This window comes from Mauremys reevesii, linkage group 1 (assembly GCF_016161935.1).
Source record: "Mauremys reevesii isolate NIE-2019 linkage group 1, ASM1616193v1, whole genome shotgun sequence".
NCBI classification, from domain to species: Eukaryota; Metazoa; Chordata; order Testudines; family Geoemydidae; genus Mauremys; species Mauremys reevesii.
The window spans coordinates 254,314,605-254,336,719 of record NC_052623.1 but is presented as its reverse complement, the minus strand read 5'-3'; the positions used below and the strand labels follow the sequence as shown (position 1 = coordinate 254,336,719).

The window sequence follows — 22,115 nt, the reverse complement described above, 5'->3', positions numbered from 1 at the left end:
TAAGAGCTAAATCCTTTTTCTCCTAGAAGTTGGTGTTATGGGTTTGACGGGGAAATTCTACAGTCTATGTTACACAGTAGCTCAGATTGGAGGATCATAATGGACACTTCTGACCTTTTAAAAAACAAAAAACCCAATCAACTAAAGAGTGTTGTGCTGTTAGCTTTTGGTCATTTTAGTCCTAAATGGTGAAAAACAAAAAACGAATAGGAAACAAATATGCACACTTAATGTTTGAGAAAAGCCATCTGTACCAAATATACCAATGACAGACTACATATCAAATTCAGTCAGGGTGTGATTCCAATAGCATCAATGTTTTAAGTAAAGTTTGATGCCTGTAGTGCTGACAGGACCATTAAGACTTAGGATACCAAATTCTGCATTTTTGTTTCTTTCACACAACTCTGAGTTACTTCAATGGGAGGTATGTGCACATATATCTGCAAGCAGAATTTAGTCCATAGTGGTGGTAATCTACAAAATAACTGCAGACTGGAAGATTTTATAGCCAACACAAATTTCCAACATGATTTCCCATAAAATAATTGCTAGTACATTCCTCAAATTTTGTGGAGAGAGAAAATATTTTGAAGAGAACTTCACCCTGTTCTCCCCAGCTTGTTTTCAGATATTACACTAGTCAGAATTTGTTTGACAAGTCATGTAGTACAGTACCAAAAAAGAAAAATAAGAAAAATCCTGTGCATACCAGGGAAGTCCAATATATGACAAGCTTTAGGTCACAATGGCTTCCATTGTGTCTAGTACTGTAATTGCTATCTGCATTAACTAATGCTCATTTTGGTTTTCCCTGAACACATCATATAGCGATCAGATATTCAATCACTACAATCCAATAAACCATAATGCGGTGGGTGACTCACACCCAGGAGCAAGGAGAGCGGATGCCCAAAGGTAATTATTCATTTCCAGAGGCAGGAAAGAGAATCGGGGCACTGTTTATTTTGTTCAGAGCTCTCAGCCTCTATTAGATTCACTGTTTTAACACAGACATCCCTTAAAGCACTGCACAGCACGTTACTGAAGTCTCCTTTATTTCATCTCCTGCAATAAGCAGCAAATTTTTAAAAAGCCCATAAAGTATTATTTGAATAATCCTATGAGATTATATCCATTTGACGAGCTGAGGTACAGCAGCAATAGAGGGAAATCACTATCTTTTCTGCTAGACTTTGCAAATATCTTGCTGCAGCAATACTATATGGAATGCAGGTCACCTCAGTTCTCTGAAAGCAAGACAGGGATATAACACGATACTGCAGTATCTAACACTGCTAACATGTAAGAGCCTGGCAGGCAATCCTATACAGTGGGGAGGTAAGTGGGGCAGAGGTGAGCCAGTAATTTTTTACTCGGAGAAAGAGAACCAAGATAAGCACTTGCTACGCATAATCGGCCCTCCTCCCCACCAGACTTTTTAAACCAACAAAACCCCACACATTCCTGTCATACATAAATATGAACTCTTTCCTCTAAAAATTGAAAAAAGCCATTGATGACAGTAAACAATCACTGGTCTATGTGCTTTGAGCAATGCCTCACATTATCTACCCTCAAATGAGTCCTCTCAAGTTAGCCTACCTACCTTGACTGAGAGTAGCCACACTGCAATATTGCACTCAGACTGCACAGAGTGATTGGATTAGAAACTGATGGTTCTGCGAACTTGAGCAATAGCCTATATCCTCTGATAGACCAGCCAACTCAAATCAAAAGCACCACCACACTTAAGGGTTTACTTGTGTGGTCGGGACTCAAGTTAGGGTCAACACTAGAGTTCTAGCTCAATTTAACTCTGCAGTGAAGACAAATCCTTAGCTGTGATCTTCGTAATCTAGGATTAACCAGATTTCTACAGGCCAAGGTTTCTCAATACATAGGCCATGACCCAAAATTAGGTTCCCCAGAACATGTCAAAGGGTCCCACAGCTCCAGTCCGGTGGAGTTGGCTGGGCTTGGCTCCAGGGGGCCAGCTGGGCCAAATTTGAGTGAGTGATGCTGCAAACCCCACGTACCAGGTGCAACACCCAAAGCAGAGAATCAAGACCAGCCAGCTATGTGGGACTGGAACCACAAGAGCCACCACTGCAGGGTGAGTGCAGAGTGGGCTCTGCAAACACCCATAAGGGCCTGCCACCATACTGGAAGCAGGACCCGACTCCCCACCCCCAGGGTCTGTTTACTGGGTCCTGACAGGCCATCAACATTTACAAATGGGTTCTGAGCCCAAAAAGGTTGAGAACCACTGCTGCAGATCATACGCCCTGCAATTTGCAGCCACCCCTTTAATATCTCTCCCAAGTTTCCAGTAAAATTTTGTTCAGCTTTTAATTACATGTCAACTTCTAAATAATTTGTACTGGTCCCTTAGGTAGTCACTTAAACCAGGTTTCAGTTTAGTTTTAATATAATCAGACTGGCATTGAACGCATCACTAGGAGTTACTGTGGCTCAGTTAGTAGCACATTTGCCTAGAAGCTGGAAGGTCTTGTATTAAAAGCCCACATCTAGATTTCACCTTACACCAAAGGCTGATGTGCAGTACAATCCTTAAGGGGGGGGGGGGAGAAGGAGAGAAGAGTATGACTATTAGGAGGTGCTATTTTTCATTCACAACAATGAATTGGAATACTTACCGCTTGTCTATATACATTAGAGTCTATAGTACGTCTCCCAAAGACTAGATATAACCTACAACGTTCCCTACATGAACAGATTCTGATGCCCAGGCCGGTGCAAGAACCACTGAGTGCACAGTGGTTACTCCAGTTCCTGACTCTGCTCACTAACCATACACAAAACTTACTAGTTTATGAAGAGCTTTTAAATACCAGCTGTATACAAAAAAAAGTAAAATGTGCTCTAATCTCTTCATAGTCTTCCATACAAGCCCATGGCACGTGGGTAGTTTTTCTATTTAACACCCAGACACAGTACTTCTGATGCTAAGAATGTTGTGAGAATTCTCCCAGCCCCTTACAGTAACCTAAATAGCTGACATATTTTTCAAAGGCCTGGCATGAGAAATATTTCAATATTTCTATGATTCAATGCACACAATACCCGACAAGGTGCAGTTAGGTAGGGAGGCTTCCTCAAGGTCCAGCTAGCATTTTATGAAATATAGACTGCACAAGATCTGGCACCCTTCCTATCATGCCAACACACAGCTTTACAATGCATTATGTTATGCCTGAAGGCTAAAGTCTATGTTTGCAGAATAGGAGCTAGTCTGAGTCACACTTTTCCCTGGGCAAAAATAAAGGAGAAAATTTCCCAAGTGATAATGAAAAGAAATCAAATTGGCTGCTCATTTAGTTGGTGTGGTCTTATGATCCAGACACAGGGAACACAGACTTCATCTAGGGGCTTACAGTGGTGTGGTTGCCTAGGTGTCTAACTTGCAAGATAGAGCCTAACATCCTTTGTTGCCTTGGGGATGTCAATGTAACCTGTCTGTCTCCATTTCCCTATCTGTAAATGAAGATGTACTTAATACAAGGATGTTGTGTGGACTGCATTTAGGAAGCAACCTGAACAGGAAGTCCTATATATTTGATATATTATTCTCTTAGACTTTTGATATTGTTCTTGCTCAAGTAAAAATGTTAGCCCCTGCTCACTATTCAGTTTCTCCATTTACTCAGTGCAGCAATGAACAATGTCCTATGACTGCAACGGTGTCACTATGGAAAAGTTATAATAAATTCAGCTTATCAGCATCACTCATAAGGTGCAGATTGAGGCAGTAGGTTAGAGTAGCTGTCGTATGGTTCCCTACACCTGCAATTCCCTTTCTGACCTCATTCACCTGATCTCTGTTCTCTTCTGCTTCAAATTTCTCCCAGTAAAAACTTGCTTCTTACACAAGGCCTCTTAACCCACCACTCCCCGCTGAAATGTTGTAATAAGTGAAAATGAAAGACCCACAGAACTACAAGAGGAACGCTGACCACCACCACGTAGTCACATTTTTCTTGATTCCCATCCGTCATCTCTTGACTTCTCCATGTCTGTTTGGATAGTAGCTCCTTTCGATAGGGACCTTACTATTTGTCCAAAGTGTGGTAGGCACTTTAAACACACTATAGATGTAACATGCAGCGCCTTTAAGCATAAGCATCCCCATAATCATCGAACATGACAAGAAATTAAAGTTTTTATGTACGATATTGCAGTGTATAGGAATCAAGCAGTATTTCTTAAATAGTTTGTGAGCCCCCTAGTGGCTCTCATGGTCCTTTAGGTTTCAGAAGCCACCAGAGCGGTGGTGTGTGAATGTGTAGCAAGGCCTTGCACGTATATACTCAGTCAACAGGATTACTGTGTTCATGTGTTTCCTTCATACTATGTATGTTGTGTAAGGAACAACCAGTGGGGAGGATGGGATACTAATCCAAGAGTGTTGTCAGAAAGAGGGTAACTGCAGACGGTTAGTGAAAGTGCAAAGGAAACTATAGCCACCGGGACTGAGCGTTAGCTGCTCATTTGGAGGAACAGAAGAATTACTACCCAAGTCCTATACCAGGGGTGGCCAACCTGTGGCTCCGGAGCCACATGCGGCTCTTCAGAAGTGAATATGTGGGGTTCCTTGTATAGGCACTGACTCTGGGGCTGGAGCTACAGGTGCCAACTGTCCAATGTGCCACGTGTGCTCTCTGCTCAATCCCTGGCTCTGCCACAAGCCCTGCCCCCACTCAACCCCTTCCCACCCCCTCTCCTGAGCCTACCATGCTCTTGCTCCTCCCTCCCCCCCGCCTCCTGCAAGCCACAAAACAGCTGATCATGAGCACAGGGAGGGAGGGGAAGGGGCTGATCGGCGGGGGCAGAGGAGCTGATGAGGGGGCTGCTGATGTATTACTGTGGCTCTTTAGCAATGTACATTGGTAAATTCTGGCTCCTTCTCAGGCTCAGGTTGGCCACCCCTGTCCTATACACTACATATAATATAAATAAAATATGAAAATCCCCCTCCCACTACAGAAACCCTATGCAAAAATCCTTCAAGTAAACAAAAAGAGGAGGGTTAAAGGCTTTTTAAAAAAAAATCCTTCTCTGGTAGCAGTAGCAAGAGCACTAGCATATCATATCAACCTGCTCATAAACAACTTAAAATTCCAGTGCAGCCACTGTAACTGATCATGAGTTTTATAAAAAGTTTGTTCATATGAGGTTCACATGTGCAGGCAAATCTGAGTTGACAGTTTCCCTTTAACACTGTACTTTAAGTTAGGGGGTGGCAGCTGGCATTTCAAGCCTGAATCTGTGTCAAACAGCAAATTAACATACAGAGTTTGTTGCTTATCCACAACAGGTGAGTTTCTTCCTTTCTTATAAGGAATAGCGCTCTGAGGCATGAGACATAGGGAAAATATCACCCAGGATGGAGTCCCATGTTTACTGCTTCTACAGTTTCCATGTTAGATGTGCTCAATATACAAGTAAAAAGGAAGTATTTTTCCAACCTGCAAGCCCAGCACATTCAGACCGGGCTCTCAGAGCCAAGTTGGCTCCCTTCTGTCCCCCGCAAATCACCACCAGTAATAAAGGTTCTGCAGGCTTTAAGTGACACCTGTGTAACACCCTCCTCCCCATCCCTTAACTGCACAGGTGTGACTGATGGAAATTTAATAAATAAGCCTCTTCAGGAGGAATGAGATGAAACAGAATCCCCAGATCATTTTGTTATAGCCATGTTAGCTCTGCAGAGCCAACAGAGAATCTAAAAAAAAAGTGTGTCATTAAAAAAGTCAGAGACAACACTGAATGCACACATGGAGCACAGCTACATCATATGATGGTGCTATTTTGTCCATAGTCTTTTCTCAGTTCCAAACCAGACACTTCTGTACAGACTCACTAAGCAGGACCTGCCAAGTCTCTCACATTGAGGATTAAAAGGCTCAGACAACTCAATTTTGAACCTCAAAAATTAGTTCTTGCAGAAACAAGCACTTTTGGAAAACAACCAACAACACGCCTAAGACTTTTTTTACCCCAAAGAGAATTTTAAAAGCCAACAAAACATCCCTGTGCTAATCTCCAGAGAGAAAATACCTAATCTACTTTCATTGCCTAAACAGAGCAAACCACCACCAAAGCCAGAGTGAAAAGTTATTAAACACCCTACAGTGTTAGTCATGACAAGATAAAAACATTTAAAAAGGTATTATTGTATTAGGTTATTATTGACCCAAGGGTCAAAATTCCAGCGTCACCAGGAGAAGATTCATTAGCCCCTGTAATGTCAGAGCCATTCTGAAGTCTTGCCATTTGGTGAAGGATGTTGCTTGTGTTTTTCCATTTTTATTAGTTCTTGGTATGACCCTAGCCCTTCGGAGCCCTAGTCTTGAACCCCGTTGTGCTAGGCGCTGTACAAACAGAATAAAAAGGCACCCTGCTTGCACTCAATGAGACATTGCGGACCTCAGCCAGCCAGTGCGGAGGGAGAAGCCGGACAAGAGAAGAGAGCCAGGCCGGCGGGCCAGGCTCAGCGCTGGGGGAGAAAAGGGGAGGCGCGCGGGGGTTGTTACCTGCTGCTTCCTTCCGAGCCCCCTCTCCCGGCGGTGGGCAGAGCCTGCCTCCTCCAGGGGGGCCAGCAAAGACCAGGGCCGAGCTGTGCAGGGTCGGGCTGGATTTCCTCCGGATCGCCATCCGCCTGAAGTTCGCGCTCTCCGCCCCGCTCATGCTGCCGGCGCGAGGAGGCCCCCTGGCTGCTCAGCGCCCCGGGCCCGGCTGGGCTCGCATCGCGCCGGCCCGCGCTCGGGCTAGCGCAGAGGGGCTGCTGCCCTGGCGCTGGGCTCGGGGCCGGCAGCCGAGGCGAGCAGCCCGCGGTCCTGGGGCGCTGCGGAGGCCGGGCTGGCAGGAAGCCAGCGGCGCAGGGACCCTCCCCTGCAAAGCGCGCCCGCTCCCTGCACTGCAGCTACCTCTGGCGCTTGGCTCCAGGCGTCCCCTGCACCAGCCCAGCGAGCGCAGCACCGCCCTGGCTTTGTAACTCCTCCTCCCTCTCACACCTGCCAGGTGAGTCCTGCCTGCGCCCAGCGCCCTCCCCCTGGGAGGCAGCCGCGCCGCAATGGAAACTCCGCAGCTCCTCCCCCTCCGCCAGCAACTTCTCGGCGGCGGCCTGGCTCTCCTCTAGCTGCTCCGCTTGCCCCCTCCCGCGTCCTCCACACCCCTCGTCGGATCCTCCCCGCCCCCAACTTTTTGATGCACTCGGGCAACCGCCAGTCTCTCAGTACCTGCCTTGAACTCTCCGCCCCCGTCTCCTTTCCTGCACCACTAGCCCAGTGTTGCTGCAGCTGCAGTGCCGCGGCGCACACCCTGCCCAGGTAAACCCTTTGATCCTCCAGCTAGTAAACACAACTGCCCCTGATTCGGTGTCTGCTAACTTTCAGACTTCGCTGGTCTCCAGACCTCCCCTCCACTAGCACCAAGACACAAAAACACACTTGTCTCCTTCCTCCCGGCTACAACGCTGCAAAGTTCCCACCCGCAGGAGGGAGAAGCAGGCGCCTGAGATGGCATCGGCTTCCGTTCCTTCTGATTTATGTTCTGCTTCCTGGACTCGCCTGTTCCTTTCTCTGCTGATGCGCTGGCTTCTCTAGAGAAGCCAGAATAAGCATGCATGAACATGCCTGTACCGGGTACAGTGTACCCACAAGCTAGCACTCATTGGATTGGGAAGCTCTTAGATCAAGTGAAACCTGTCTGATATGGGTATTGAGAGCCCGGGTAATCCAACCACCTCGTGAGAACAGATAGATCCCCGTCTGAGGGAGCTCAAAGAAGTCCAGGGCAAGTGAGAAGAAATAATGACCAATCTGTGCCAGCAAACCTTTTAGGCAGCAGTTTGGAGGAGCTCTCCCATACTCCAGGATTCCAATCCCCTCCCCACCTTTCCATCCCCAAACAGATCCTCCTCACCAGGCAGACTTTGCTTTCCCCACAGACTGCCCCTCCACCATCACGACTTATTTCTGATGCCACTTCCTCAAAGATTTCTCATGTCTGTATTAGAAATGGGCCTTAGCTTGTCACATGCCAGCAGGTCACCCCACCAGATATTTTTATATATTTATCATTTTTATTAATTTGTCCAGATACAATAACTAAACTACCAGATTCATCATAATATCCAAAGTAAATGAAGAGAGTTAGGACAAAGGGAGGGAAGGGGAAGTGACATATCCATCTTCAGGGTCTACATTCATTATAGATCTCTCAAGTCAGCCCAGATTGCTTTGAATGTTTCAGGCATTCCCTTTCTGCGGAGAGCCCATCTGGAACAACCATATAACTGACCTAGGCATCAGTATTTGGTGGGGATTGACTTTTCCATTTTTGCAGGATTATTTTTTTAGTGACCAAAGCTGCATGTTAGCCCCATGCTGCCTTGTTAGCAGGTAACTTCCAGATATCAGGATGATATCCCAGAATGAAACTTAAGGGGGAGGGCTCCCATCAATTTTTTTCCTCTTGACTTGTGATATACCACTTATGAGCATGTTTATGTTCCCATTTAAACAACTATACATTCATGTCCAATGGTGAGGCAAGGCCGCACTGCTTGTCAACCAAACATACATTAGTACTCTTTGCTGGAAATGTATATGTTTCTTTATGGAAAATATGCAGAGCATAGTGCTGATAGACAGAGTTCCGCTTGAGTAATTTGAAAAGAGGAGTGTGTGAGACTGTCACATGCTCATAACACAGTGATAGCAGCTATATAAAAATCTAGACTGTAATCTCAGCTAGGGATGACTCAGCAGTATCCAGAGAGGGAGTGCCTCCATTGGAATAAGGGATGGAGGAATAAATATAAGGAATAAGTCACCCTCACATCCTGTCTAGCTATAGGTACAATTTTAGTAAGGGATCCTGAGGGCCCATCGAACACCTCACTATGTATAAGCCAGTCATCGCTCTACCCTAAATTTTCCAAAGCAACTGGTGATTTGTCTGGATCCCAGCTCAGCACTTTACAGGGGAGTGATTTTTAAGAGCCAGATAGCTGCTGAGCATTTTCTGAAAATCCACCCCCATTAAGGTATCTCAGAGTTAGAACAAAACAAATCAAAACTTGTCCTAGTTAAAAAAACAAAACCACAGCCAACACTTCAGGAACTAAAATAAAAATGACCACTCTAAAGGTTGCAGTGTGTCTAAGAAATCTCAATGTGGATCATGGAAATGCTTGCGGCCCGAAAACTGAGAGACCCCAAATCACTGTCCACTTTTGAACATTTAAGTCCCTATGTCGCAGTAATACCAAAGAGGATAATATTGGTAATTCTTTAATATCAAGTTTTACAAATTCTTACAGCACAAAGAACCTTTTTCTTCACCCCTTGGAGATTGCAGATTTGTAGGCTGTACATCACAAATCATTACGTCAGGGCATTCGTTTGGCTGGCTGGCCAGTGAGTTTCCTACAACGTAATATCAGGCCTGTCAGGTGTCTCTTATTTAAAAAAAAAAACAACAAAAACCCCCTTCATAACTATTTATTTTTGGGCCTGACAAGCTCAAACAATATATAGTAAAACCAAAATGAAATCCTCCATATACAAAATCCATAGTCAAATATGTAGCCGGCCAAGCCAAATCCTGCTAAGAGATTTGAGTGTCACATTGGTCATATATTCTGACCTTTGAACAGAATGCTATGGAACCAACAATCTGACCTGCCAAGGGGAAATATACAGAGCAAAAGTAGATATAGTAAAAGGGAGACTAGATCAGGGTTTCTCAAACTTCATTGCACTGTGACCCCTTTCAGACAACAAAAATTATTACAGGACCCCAGAAGGGGGGACTGAAGTCTGAGCCTGCCTAAGTCCTGCCACCTGCGGGTGGAGGGCAAAGCCAAAGCCCCACCTCCCCAGGCAGGGGGCCTGTAACCTGAGCCCTGCTGCCCAGGGCTGAAGCCCTCGGGCTTGGGCTTTGGCCCCGAGCCCCAGCAAGTCTAAGCTAGCCCTGGTGACCCCATTAAAACAGGGTCTCAACCAGGAGCGGCACCAGGGTTTCTGGCACCCTAGGCAGAATTCGGGGGGCGGCATTTTGTGCGCTCCCCACTGGGCGCACGGGAGCTCCTGGTTCCGCTCCCGTTGCGCCGCCGAAGGACTCTCCGCCAAAATGCCGCAGGCGACAGCAGCAGTCATTGAGCTGCTCAATTGCCTGCCGCTGTTTCCCGCGGCACATCGGCAGAAGGTCCTTCTGCGGCGGCGCGACAGGAGCGGAACCGGAAGCTCCCGCACGCCCCGTGGGAAGCGCACAAAATGCCACCCCGCGAATCCTGGCGCCCTAGGCGACTGCCTAGGGTCGCCTAATGGAAGCGCCAGCCCTGGTCACAACCCACTTTGGGGGTCCCAACCCACAGTTTGAGAACTGCTGGATTAGATTTACTGATCAGACCAGACATCTCTGATCTCATGCTCTCTGTTGCATATTCCATATGAAAAACCTCTGATGGCAGCAGAAGTCCTCTGCACAGAGTATCTGCAGGGTGGGCCGTAGAGAGCCATGTGAGTAGAAAGAGATTTTACATACATATCAGTTAAATCAGAAAGCAAATGCAATATCTAGCAGTTAAGGATGGTGTGTGAAACTGAGACACATGCTGGTGGACTTCAGGTTCTCGAACCAGTGAATAGCCTACAGTGACAGTGACCTCAATCGTCAACACTACTTAATAGCAGTTGGGCTCAGTTCAGTGGGGGAGAAGTTGCATCTCCCTGATCCTGGGGCAAATTGAGGGCTTTTATCTCCCCTCAGAGCACACACCCCACCTCCCATTAACAGACATACTTTATTTCTTATAGTTACCCAAGCAAATGTGGTTTTGGCTTCCTCCAGCTATTTTTCAAAGTGATGTTTGGTTTTAGATCCTTTCCCCATTTTTCCATCAAGGTAGTTATATCTTCCAGATCCAGAAATAACTATTATGTTGTGTGGAGCTCAGGTTCTTTGAGATGATTTTTCCTGTATTTAGTGTTTCTATCCTTATTAATGGTCTCCTGAAACCTTAGCTTTCTACATGGGATTTGATATAATGCTTTAGTTGCAAATAAGCCAAAACTGGTCTATTAATATTCCCTGTAACAGTATGTTTCCATAATGCTATCCTTACAGAATGGTTGAGCAGTGGTTATATGCACTTCTTTCCTCACATATATTATCTATTGATTATATAACCCTGGTTAAAATTCTGGATTGTTTCTGAAGGGTGTAAGCAAGGAGAGAAAAGGGTTATTACCTTGACATTATTGGCACAGACTGTGTGTAACAGTACTTAGTGCATGTTTACATCACAAAATGCATTGCCATGCTTCAGCAGAGAGACTAAGGACTGAATGTGGCTGTAGATAGAATTAGTTTGTCATTGCTTCAAGCCGTCTCTTTACGCAATCTTGCCAATGTCTCTCATCACACATTCGGGGAAGCTTTCCTGCTGCTGCCTGTGATGGAAAGTTCAGGTAGATAAACAGATCTTTCAGTGCCAGCCTTCTACTAGAGAAAAGGAATGGCTGGTAACTTTGAGATGACTCAAAGAGGTGATGGTGTGGGACACACATGAAAGATGTTGAATGAAGATACCCTCAGAGAAGTTAAGGTCAGCATTGTCAAAACTATCTGCTATTTTGGGTGCTCAACTTGAGAGGCCTGGGGCCTGATTTTTCAAAATACTTTAAGATTTTTATAATAGTTTACATGTTCAAAGCATTGTTCCCTTTGACGTCCGTTGCAGCTGGGAGTGCTGCTCAGCACTTCTGTAAATCTGTCTGCATGTATCTCAGATCAGGTGTCCAGAAAATAAGGAACACACAATTAGTGTCCCTCCCCCTGGCAAAGATCTGTGCTTACGTGATTTGCCCAGAATTCACCCAGGAACTCTGTGACAGAGGCAGAGATAGAATCCAGTTCTTCAGCATGGCATTCAGATACCTTACCATGAGGGCAACCTTTCTCTTCCACTACTCTGATCATTCTCAGCCTGTTTCTGTTTCCCTGCACCTGTTTCCCTCTGTCTGCTCTATAGACCTACCAACCTCTGCCTGCTTCACACTCCTCTGTATTCCAACAAAAGCGGTTGTTTCCTCCACCAGCAGTAGGGTTATTGAGGGCCCAAGAAGAATTGTCTCTGCTCAGTTTTGGTGGCTGGTGTCACAATGGGAGTGAGGATGAGTGATTGCAGGAGAAATCCTGCTGTCCTTGTGCAGCCCTGGGAAGACGCTCAGTCTGGTGAGCACATAGACGCTGTGAGGAATCTTCAGTGGAAACAGAATCTGCTAAGCATGTGCAAACAGTGGGTTTTATTTCCTTTTCTGTCTCTCCGGAAGCTTATAATATTAGAAAAGTTTGGGCAGATTTTTATGGGGAAAGCAAAAAGTTCCAATCCTCACACGAGGCATGACCCAGCCTGCCAAACTTCAAGTCCCTGTTCCACATCATGGAAGCACTAGGGCTTCTTAATGAAACTGTAAAGATTTTTTTTTTAAAGAGGCAAAAAGGGTATTTTTCTCTAACCTTGTAAACAGGTAAGCCACCTTAGCTGAAACTTCAAAATAAAACAAAATAAAATAAAAATTAATCATCCTGAGGCTGACAGCCATCATGGAACGTTTCAGCCCAACTAGTATAATTTTGATAGTTATTATAATGCAAAATTACTCTTAGGCAACCTTAACTGAAGGCAGCAGCAGCACTGCTTGTAATGAATACAGAAGGGTTGGTGAGTGGTGACCTCTCTACCTTTACCCAGCAGGGCAAAGAAAGAGGACAGGTAAGTGGGAAGGATATCAGACAAGCAACAGTTCTCAGGCTGCTGGCTGCATTTATCTCCACAGACACAAACAGATCCTTTTACTATAGAAAGGACCCTGCAACTCTGGTCAAAACAAATACAGCCTTACTTCCACCTGTCCCCAAAGTGCCAGGGAGAAAAGGGTTACTTCAGCTGTCATGCAGGCCAAGCCTGGTAGGCAAATCAATCCCTTCTACAGTTTCTCTCTCATCCGGCTGCTAATGAGGCTCATCAGCATTGCGATGGGGAACACCTTCCTATCAGCAGAATATGGAGTGATTGGCTGTTTGGGAAGGATTTTGACCCCCCTTGCTGCTGGATCCTACTCAGACTTCCACAAGGGGAAAATGTTTCTAGCTTTGCAAGATGCTTCTTGCTTTGATGTACAGGTATGGTTTGCTGCACAGCATTCCTAACCCCATTTTCTGCTGACTTCAGCTCTTCCTTTGCTTGCACATTGTTTGAGGCCAGAGATTTGCATTTTACAGAGCTCCACAGGATGAAGACCCTCTGCAGATATTGGTGTAATTCGGAGATTACACGAATTTCTGGAAACACTATAAATGGATTTAGTCCTTACTCCGGTGTCTGCCTCAATTTCAGTAAAAGGAAACAGCAAACCATTTCTATTCAGGGCCGGACTAAAGTTTTGTGGGCCCCGAGCCAAATATATTTGTGGGCCCCCATGGGACACTAAGCAGGAGCGCCAGAACCTCCTCCTGCCCCACCTCTTCCCCCTCCCAGCCAGGCCCTGCCATTCGCTGCTCTCCCTCCTCCCCCTTCCCCATCGCTCCATCCACTCCACCTCCCTCCCATTTCTCCCAGGGGTTTAAGCACAGTGAATGAAGTCACTGCACGCTTTGCCTTTATATGGCCATATGCTTCCTTTCTGACAAACAAGAAAACTTAATCACATGGACCAACTATCCACTTCCAGGAAATGCAGGCATAAACACGCATGAAACTTTCCCCCATAAATAAGCGTAGTTTGGTCCTTCATAACCCCATACAGTTTTTGACCGCTCAGTGCATGGCACCTTCTAAAGCCAGATCTTAATTACATTTATTACTAAATTAATGTCTTAATCTGATAAATAAGAGTAATGGTTAATTTCTTTGGCATCCAAAAATCAAAGACTTCTGGACATGGTAACAAACTCTACATAATAATAAAATTATAAAATAAAGCAATATATTGTATATATACCAGAGCAGGATTAGAATTAAAATCCTTGAGATTTCAATATTTGTACAGAGAATAAAATGCACAACTTCCAGTAACAACAAGAGAAAAGTCATGTCTAGTGCTCTTTTCACTGGGCTGAAGAGGGTGGAGTTTATTTTTTGCCTTCATATATCACTATTCCTTAATTTCTGGGGCAGGAGCTCAGGGCTGGGTTGGCAGGGGGCTGCGGGTCAGGAGTGAGGGGTACTAGCAGAGCTGTGGGGGAGCCCAGGGCTAGGCTAGCAGGGGGCTGCCCAGGTTGGTTCCCAGAATGAGGCAGGAGCCAGGGACAAGCATGGCAGGGGTCCCCCGAGTGAGGCAGGGGCTGGGGACAAGGGCACAGTGAGGCAGAAGTGGGGTGTCGGTCCCCAGAGCAAGGCAGTGGCTGGAGACAAGAGCACACCGGGGGGGTGGGGAGTCAGTCTTCAAGCAAGGCAGAGTCCGGGGGCAAGAGCACAGCGGGGTGGGTGTGTGGACAGGATCCTCCTGGGTGCAGCACGGAGCCAGTACCTACCTCTCTCTGCTGGAGCCAGGTCCTTGGGAGCCAGTTCTCTCTCTCTCCAGCTGAGCTGCAGTCCTCCAGGCAGCAGTAGCTGCTCTTCCCACCCTCCTGGCGGGGAAGATGATTGCGTTTACTCCTCTAACTGGACTTTTAGTGTATTGCCAGATCCACTTTTCAACTGGAGTTTCTGGTCGAAAAACTGGACACCTGGCAACAGGGGCACCAGAAGACGGGCCCCATCATTTTTAAAAGTGGGAGGGCTATGCTTTCCTACGTTTTTCCTGCCATAAGGAGCAAGGAGCAAGGGCTTTGGGGAGAAGAGGCCAAGCATGGGTGGGGCCTCAGGGAGGAGCAGGGCCACCATCTGGGTGCTGGTGTGGGCCCCTTCTGAGTGTGGACCCAGCACCACAGCACCATTGTAAACCTGGTACTGTTAATTATTAATTCTGATACTTTTGAAAGTAACACGCCCCCCCCCCCCCAAAAAAAAAAAGCATACAGCAAACTACTTACAGAGACAGTAAGGTAGGGGAGAGAATGAGAGAGAGTGTGAGCATAGAATTAAATGAACAAAAAATGGCCAGTTTATTTACTGGGACAGTAATACATTACACTGTAATTTTAATGGGAACACAATTATATGTATATTGGCTTCTTTTAATTGATTTCTTCAGCACTGGATTGTTTTTCTCAATCATGTGACTGCATCGTCATACTACATATGTACAAGCACATACTTTATGAATCCCTCACAAGGCATTCACCTAGGATTATCTATAGGTATAAGAAACATGGCAGGGAAGGGTTAACATGGGGATTATGTTAACTTGAAATACAAATGATGCATTTTTGGAACCAAGAATTATTCACCATTTTTTGCTTTTAAACAAAAGGTAGCAACAAGAAGAGTTTCTCATGTTCAATATTTTAGTCAATGAGCACATATACTTTTGTATTCTTCACCATCCAGAAACACTCCATCATTTAAGCCCAGGAAGGCATTACAACATAATTTCAATTCAACATAGGAGTAGCCAAGTCATAACAGCAGTAAACATACAGTATACAAATTTGTGTTTGTCACAAATATCACCAATGTTAAAACTATTTGGAAATTAACACGGCAATTGGTATGGTTTGTTAGATACAGATCATCATGCAAATGGAAATGTTCAGTAGATTATAAAAGTCACAAAACATCAGATTTTTTTGTTTTTTACATTTTTTCCCCAAAGGATCAAGTTAATTAACCCTTTAACAGTCAAACCATAGGGCTTGAAATTAGTAGGGCAATAATTAATGAGATGCACTTAATTTACCCACTGGCATGGTGCACAAAGCCATACCTGTGAATAATAAACAAATAAATAATAATAATTAATAACAATAATAGTAACCATTTTAAAAGCTAGATTTTTCTTATTTCTTCTTCACAGCTGATTAAATGAACCAGCTAGCAAACCAGTTCATTTGGGTCAGCCTCTTTTGTTCATTAATCTCCAGCACACCTTTTAAATCAAACACAAGTTTTAATAAAAAAACCATTTGTTTAACCATGTTTACTAATGCTGAGAAAAACCATACAATAATCTCCACTGTTTCTATTACAGCATAATAATGATGAGCAGAACAAACACCTCCATATAAAGACAGTAATTGAAACCCAAGGCCCCATCACCCAGAGTCTGACAACAAATGAACTACATTTATAGAATATGGGAATTTTCCTTTATCTCATGTCAGTTTGTCACTTTGTTGACTTTAGATTTAATAGAGGGGGATTTTCAAGAACTCCACAGGAAAAAGATTAAAATGCAAGGAGGATTTAAACCATGCTTATGATGTAAGGTACAGATTCTGTGTAACATCCGTCTTGCATTTCTGAAGCAGGGAATAAGGGAATCGTACAAGAAAAAAGAATTCTCTAGCTTCATCATCATACTTATGGAAAAGGCTACATGATTTAAAGAATCTCATGCACAAACTTTATATTGCATATGTAGGTGCATTTGTGCCTTAAGGCTAAAGGCAATTAGTTGCTTTTTTGTGTATTTCTTTTTCACAAAATATTTAAAAATTAAAAAAACCCAACACCATCAATGGTGGAAAAAGTTCTGAATACTGTACGTCTCCTTAAGACATACTGCATGTACAGCAGGAGAAAAACTGAAGTAAATTGATGGCTATCATTTTTAAAGAGGTAAATAAAGCAATGATCATGCTTCAAATGTAAAACATCAGTGTCTGCCATTTTCAAATAAAGACTTCTTTAGTACAGAAAGAAATAAATTTACTGCAACTCCAACAGATGTACATGTATCACTTAAGAAAGAGTATAGACCTCTGAAGAGCTTGTGTAATCTATAACCTCATTATGCACTCAATCCATTTCTACTGAAGTTGATCGCAAAATTCCTCCAATGATGCCAGTTGAAGTTCTAAAGTAGCTAGCATAATATGGGCCCAGTTCTGCTTGCATTGCATTCAGTGTAAGCAGGATTGCTCCCCATGTAACTAGCTGCTTTACGTAAACACTGATACTAATATGATTTCAGGTTAGCAGCCTTCATTGGTGATGTCTTTATCATCTTTTAAAACATCCTCCTCCTTTTGCTTACAGATATGTATGGCAAATGGTTAAAACCACTCCAAATTTTTAAACAGGAAAAAACCTGAAGCATAATCTTGGCATTAAAACTCTCCACCTTATCTTAATAATAAACAGTTTTAGTCTACTAATCCTACTGTATAGCTATAATTACATTAATTCTACTTGGGTTGAATAAGCATGGAGATGCCAACCTGTCAGAGATCAATTAAAAAGGATCTCCCTGCTGCCTCTGTCTTGAAGGCAAAGACCCTTACATGATTTGAGATGGGAAATAATCTATATTTTCTCTTTCTATACCTTCTGACGCTGGTAGAACATATATTCTTCCCCACTTCCCTGTTTTACAATTTTCTATTAATTCACTTTCTTCTCACCTTATATCTGAATTTGATTTACACTGTTTATTTTGTTTTCCTTCCACAATTTTCCAGTAACTGGCTGTTCAGACATGGATCATTTGTTTCTATCAGGAAACAACTCTCCCAAGGTCAGAAAAAAGGACAAAACGGTCATGCATTTATAGGCTACCTGAACCAGAGACTCCAAGGCCCTCTTTATGAACAATAGCTGCATTTCAAATATGAAAGTCTGGACAAGCTTTTGAAAGGCGTTTCTTTGCTGTGGGGGATACACATCAGCATTTCTAAGTATACCTAACCTCTAAGAATATATGTATTCTTTTTTTTCCCTTCATTTTAAAATCAGGATAGATGGCAACATGTTAGGAATGATTTTTAAAAATGGCTACATACAACATTTTGCCAACATTAAAAACAAGTTGGATTTTCTGTGTTCAGAAACAATTCCTACCAGACATTTGGTAAAACTTTACATCACTAATTACCATCTAACCAAGAAGGCTTTATGTTTTCTGAAGTTTAAGATACTTTTTTCCCCCAGTGAACTGACAAAAAAGGCAAGACTGCTCTGGGGCCTACAAAGCTTTATTTCTTACAATGCAATAACCACAGTCATTTTTACATTTAAGTTGGTTCTTTCCTAGATCTCTTAAATTTCAAGCATGTATTCTTGCTTTATTATATTTAAAAAATTATAAATTGGTTAGGAATTAAAGCATCACAGGAGAATCAAAACTTTAAAAAAAACCTACTTATTTCTGTAAAACATGACCAAAATTTCTAATCCATGGAACACTCCTCTATAACTCTTGATCCAAACAGGCATACCATTACAGTCTTTCAGAGTTGCTAATTTTACTTTGCAAATCACAATTAAAAATGAATATATTATTGAATGAATATTTCAAAACAAGTATTTTCTCCACAGATTCATATCTATATAAAAAGAAAGTAAACCATATAGGATTTTTTAGAATTTGTTTTTAAATTAGGGGAAAGAAATGTTCTTTGTAGTTTCAACAGATGTCTGGTTTGGATATGAAAACAGGAGATAATATTCTAAATACAGTTTACAGCAACTGTATACAATGTGGCAATACTAATTCTTTTCTCACTTAACTGATATGCAGTAGCTATCTTTGTTGGACACAGATGCTACCACTGAGGAATAATAATACGCTGATCTAACATCGTCAGGTATTCCGAGGTGCTTTTTAAAGGCAACATTTGCCCAGACAAAACAGTTCTTTAATAAAAATCTACATAGCAGCTAATCTTAGTGCCAAAACAGCATGATAATGCTAAACAAGTTTTATCAGACTTTTCTGTTAGAAGAGTAGGTTATGTATGGCACTAAATAGTTATGTGAATGCAGTACAAGAAGTGAACATCTTGGAAACGTATATAGAAACAGTGCAAAGAGTTGTTAGGTTGGTATGATTAGACTTTTACATGAATTTGTTTCTATTTTTCTCCACCTCCGATTCTACACGGTTTGTTATATTAGCTCAATGGCTCTGACAAGGTTATATAGTGTACATTGTTGATTACATTAGAATACTTCTATTTACAGCACCTTCATTACTGGTACTATGGTAATGATTGTTAGGCACACTGATTGGCCACTGATTTTTTCCTCCACTTATATACTGTATGTTATTACATTTGGTAAGCACTGTTAGTATTGGAGGACTGTGTTCATTTCCTCAAATTCAGTTATATTGAATTATTCCAACTATATCTGCACCAATTTTTCTTTTTTAATTGCTGCAAATAGTAAGCTGTATTTGTAGTTCCATCTTGTGGATCATATTAACCCTGCAGAGAAGGAACAGACAGAAACATGGAAATATCAATGCCTATCTTCTTTAAATAAATTAAGGCCACTGACCAAGAGCAAGGAGTATGCTAATTAGCAACGACTGGGCAGTACTTGTATTTTTCCATCTTGATGATCAGATAAGAAGCCCAAAGGTGCTAAGACACCACAGTTTATTTAGCTACTCGCCTTGCTGTCAGATTCTGTGCAAAATAAATTCAGCTATCCTTCATTTTGCTGTGAAAATCCACTACTCTGCAACACAGCTTTATCTAGCCTTTAGAGGAGAGATTCTTGAACTAGGAACACTGTGCACCGTATGTCACCTGAGTATTTGTCATAAACTGACAATGAGCTAAGGTTCTGTATTTGTTAATATTTGGCAAGGGAAAAAATGCACTACAGTAAAATCCTGCCAATTTCAATCCAAGCCATTAACCCTACATGCATGAGGTATTTCACCATAGAAAATCTCATGCTAAATGTATATAACCTCACCATTCTTACTCTTTATCCTTTCACTGGTAAGGCCTCAAACAAGTACCCTCAATTTGGGAGCAGGAACAAAACCAGAAGATTTTAATTAACACACAACAATTTATTTCACGTTGTTTTAGCTTTTCTTTCTCAGATACCAAACAGAACCCTCCCCACACCCCCCAGAAAAAGCACCAATTCATCTACTTGTCTGAAATGCAAAAATATACTTAAAATGTAAGCAAATAACTGAATGAAAATCAAAGCATCATTCTTTAATCTCCTTCTTAGGTTTAATAATTAGCTTCCAGTGAAGACCTAGAACAAAACCAGCAGCTAGTGTAATAGAAATTAGAAAACAAGTGCATAAACAATATCAGTGCAGCAGCAAAATACAAAGTCACTGTTAACATTCCAATTCACCCCATTTTCAATGTTTTTGTGCAATAAAAAAAATAGGCCATACTCTCTGGCCAAGATAACAATCATCATTTTTTTTTAAAACACCAACTCAATCATTCTTAACTTAAGCTATTTCTGGTTGTCTTTTAAAAATAAAATGAATTAAATACAACTCTCACCAAAAAGAGAAACAAAACAAAATCCAAAAACCAGGACCACATTTTATAAACACAAAATTATGGTGCAAATAAAGTAAAAATAAATATCACACTCTTAATGACAGAAAAGAAAATCGGAACTGGTTCGTATGGCTGAACGTAGAGGATGTGAAAATAGGATTTTGTAACTTTTTTTTTAAAATATTGGCTTAAGTCTCTCAATATTTCAGAGGTAAAGCCAAGCAGCTGGGAGGAACATTTTCTCACTTTGTCAAATTTCACTAAACTTCAGGTGTGATAGCAAAGTTTGAATATAATTAGAGGAACCATAAAAAGTCTTCTTGACAGGCAGGGCTCTGTGCTTTGTGTTCTTCTTCTCAACCAACATTTGGTTGACAAAACATTGGGTATGAATCCAGAGTTATCAACGCAGCAACAAGGCAGGATTGTCTACTGAATCCTTGGGAGCAACTTATACCTTTGTTGTGTGAGCTCCACTCCCGTTTGTTTGTTTGTTTGTTTTTTCTCTTATGTTGCATCTGAAGATTAGGAATAAGGAGGAGGCTTGGAGAGACAGTTGAGAGGGGCACACTGAGAGCTGGAATGTGGCTGCTCTTCTGGAAGGGCTACATTAGGACTGAAAATTAAAAGAAGAGAAAAAGTGCTTAAAACACATGGCCAAATCTTTACATGAACATAAACAAAACAGGTGTGGGCACGGATTTTCAAAGGGGATGAAACCCAGCTTGCAAATTTGCACCCTCCATTTAATTCAGGCAGTGATGTGCATATATAACATCCCTAATGTGCACATACAAAATGGCCCTTGCACATGTAAATCAGATGCTGAAGGTGTCCTGCTGTCCAATTAGCACCACACTGGCACAGATATAGCAGTTTCTAGTAATATCCTGGATAAACCTTATTGAATTAAATTTAATCTTATTGAATTAAGTTTATGTATCTTTGGTGCCCATTGTATTAAAATTGCAAAGTGTATATATGATTGTGGGGTTGTATGTGACTTCTCTAGTGGGGAGACATGGCCAGTATAAACCTTGGGAAGTATTATGACTATATTTAACAATATGATAGACAAACATAAGAATGGCCATACTGGGTCAGACTAATGGTCCATCTAGCCACAAAGTTAAGTGGGGTTCCTAGGAAATACCTGGGGGGAGGTGAATGCAAATTACCACCTCCAGTTATGCAAAGACCCAACCTTCTGAAGCTTTGCCCTGAGGAGGGGACCCATTCTCTGGCTGATTATCTATCCACAGTTTCTGCACACTGAAGACCCAAACTGTATGAAGGAGTGCTTGTTCTGAGCCAATGAAGTTATGGACTTGTAACCACAGAAAACCGCCTGTTGTGGTTTGAACAACTGACTCCTACCAGAGCCCTTTTTGAGTTGGGGTGATCTCTGGTAAACTTTTTACACACATGCTACTTTCATTTATTGTTTTAATATGTTTTTCCTGTAAAGCTTTTACCTTAAGAAAAATGTGCTTGCTTAGAAAAAGCTGTGTGGTACTTTATAACCAGGGATCCAAAAAATCTGTTTGTGGCAGAAAAACACGGAATTTGTGTTTTTACAGGGACTCTAATTTTTACATTTTGTGAAAAAATAAAAACATATATTATCTATTAACTAGATTTTACTAAAAATACCAGTGTCACTTATTCAGTGTGTGCAATCTCCCCCTCTTGTGGTTGATTTTTGAATGCAC

At 42.5% G+C, this 22,115-nt stretch overlaps 2 protein-coding genes across 18 annotated transcripts in view; both read right to left on the bottom strand.

Annotated features, from left to right (window-relative positions):
• FGD4 (FYVE, RhoGEF and PH domain containing 4) overlaps positions 1 to 7,133 on the bottom strand; it is a 204,917-nt gene extending 197,784 nt beyond the window's left edge. The window contains exon 1 of the mRNA XM_039480867.1: positions 6,558 to 7,133. Within this exon, the coding sequence (XP_039336801.1) occupies positions 6,558 to 6,711 (154 nt within the window). The 5' untranslated portion in view covers positions 6,712 to 7,133. The remainder of the gene's footprint in view (positions 1 to 6,557) is intronic.
• Positions 1 to 22,115, bottom strand: part of BICD1 (BICD cargo adaptor 1) — a 392,914-nt gene that overhangs the window by 90,612 nt on the left and 280,187 nt on the right. For 12 of the 17 annotated variants that reach the window (XM_039480665.1, XM_039480746.1, XM_039480723.1 and 9 more), the window contains one exon: positions 15,212 to 21,019. The exons of 1 other annotated variant lie outside the window; for it this stretch is intronic. In XM_039480665.1, coding sequence (XP_039336599.1) covers positions 21,009 to 21,019 — 11 coding nt within the window. In that variant the 3' untranslated portion in view covers positions 15,212 to 21,008. Of the gene's footprint in view, positions 1 to 14,568; positions 14,665 to 15,211; positions 21,020 to 22,115 lie in introns of those variants that run through there. 4 more of the 17 variants (XM_039480773.1, XM_039480762.1, XM_039480858.1 and 1 more) reach the window with 3 other exon arrangements.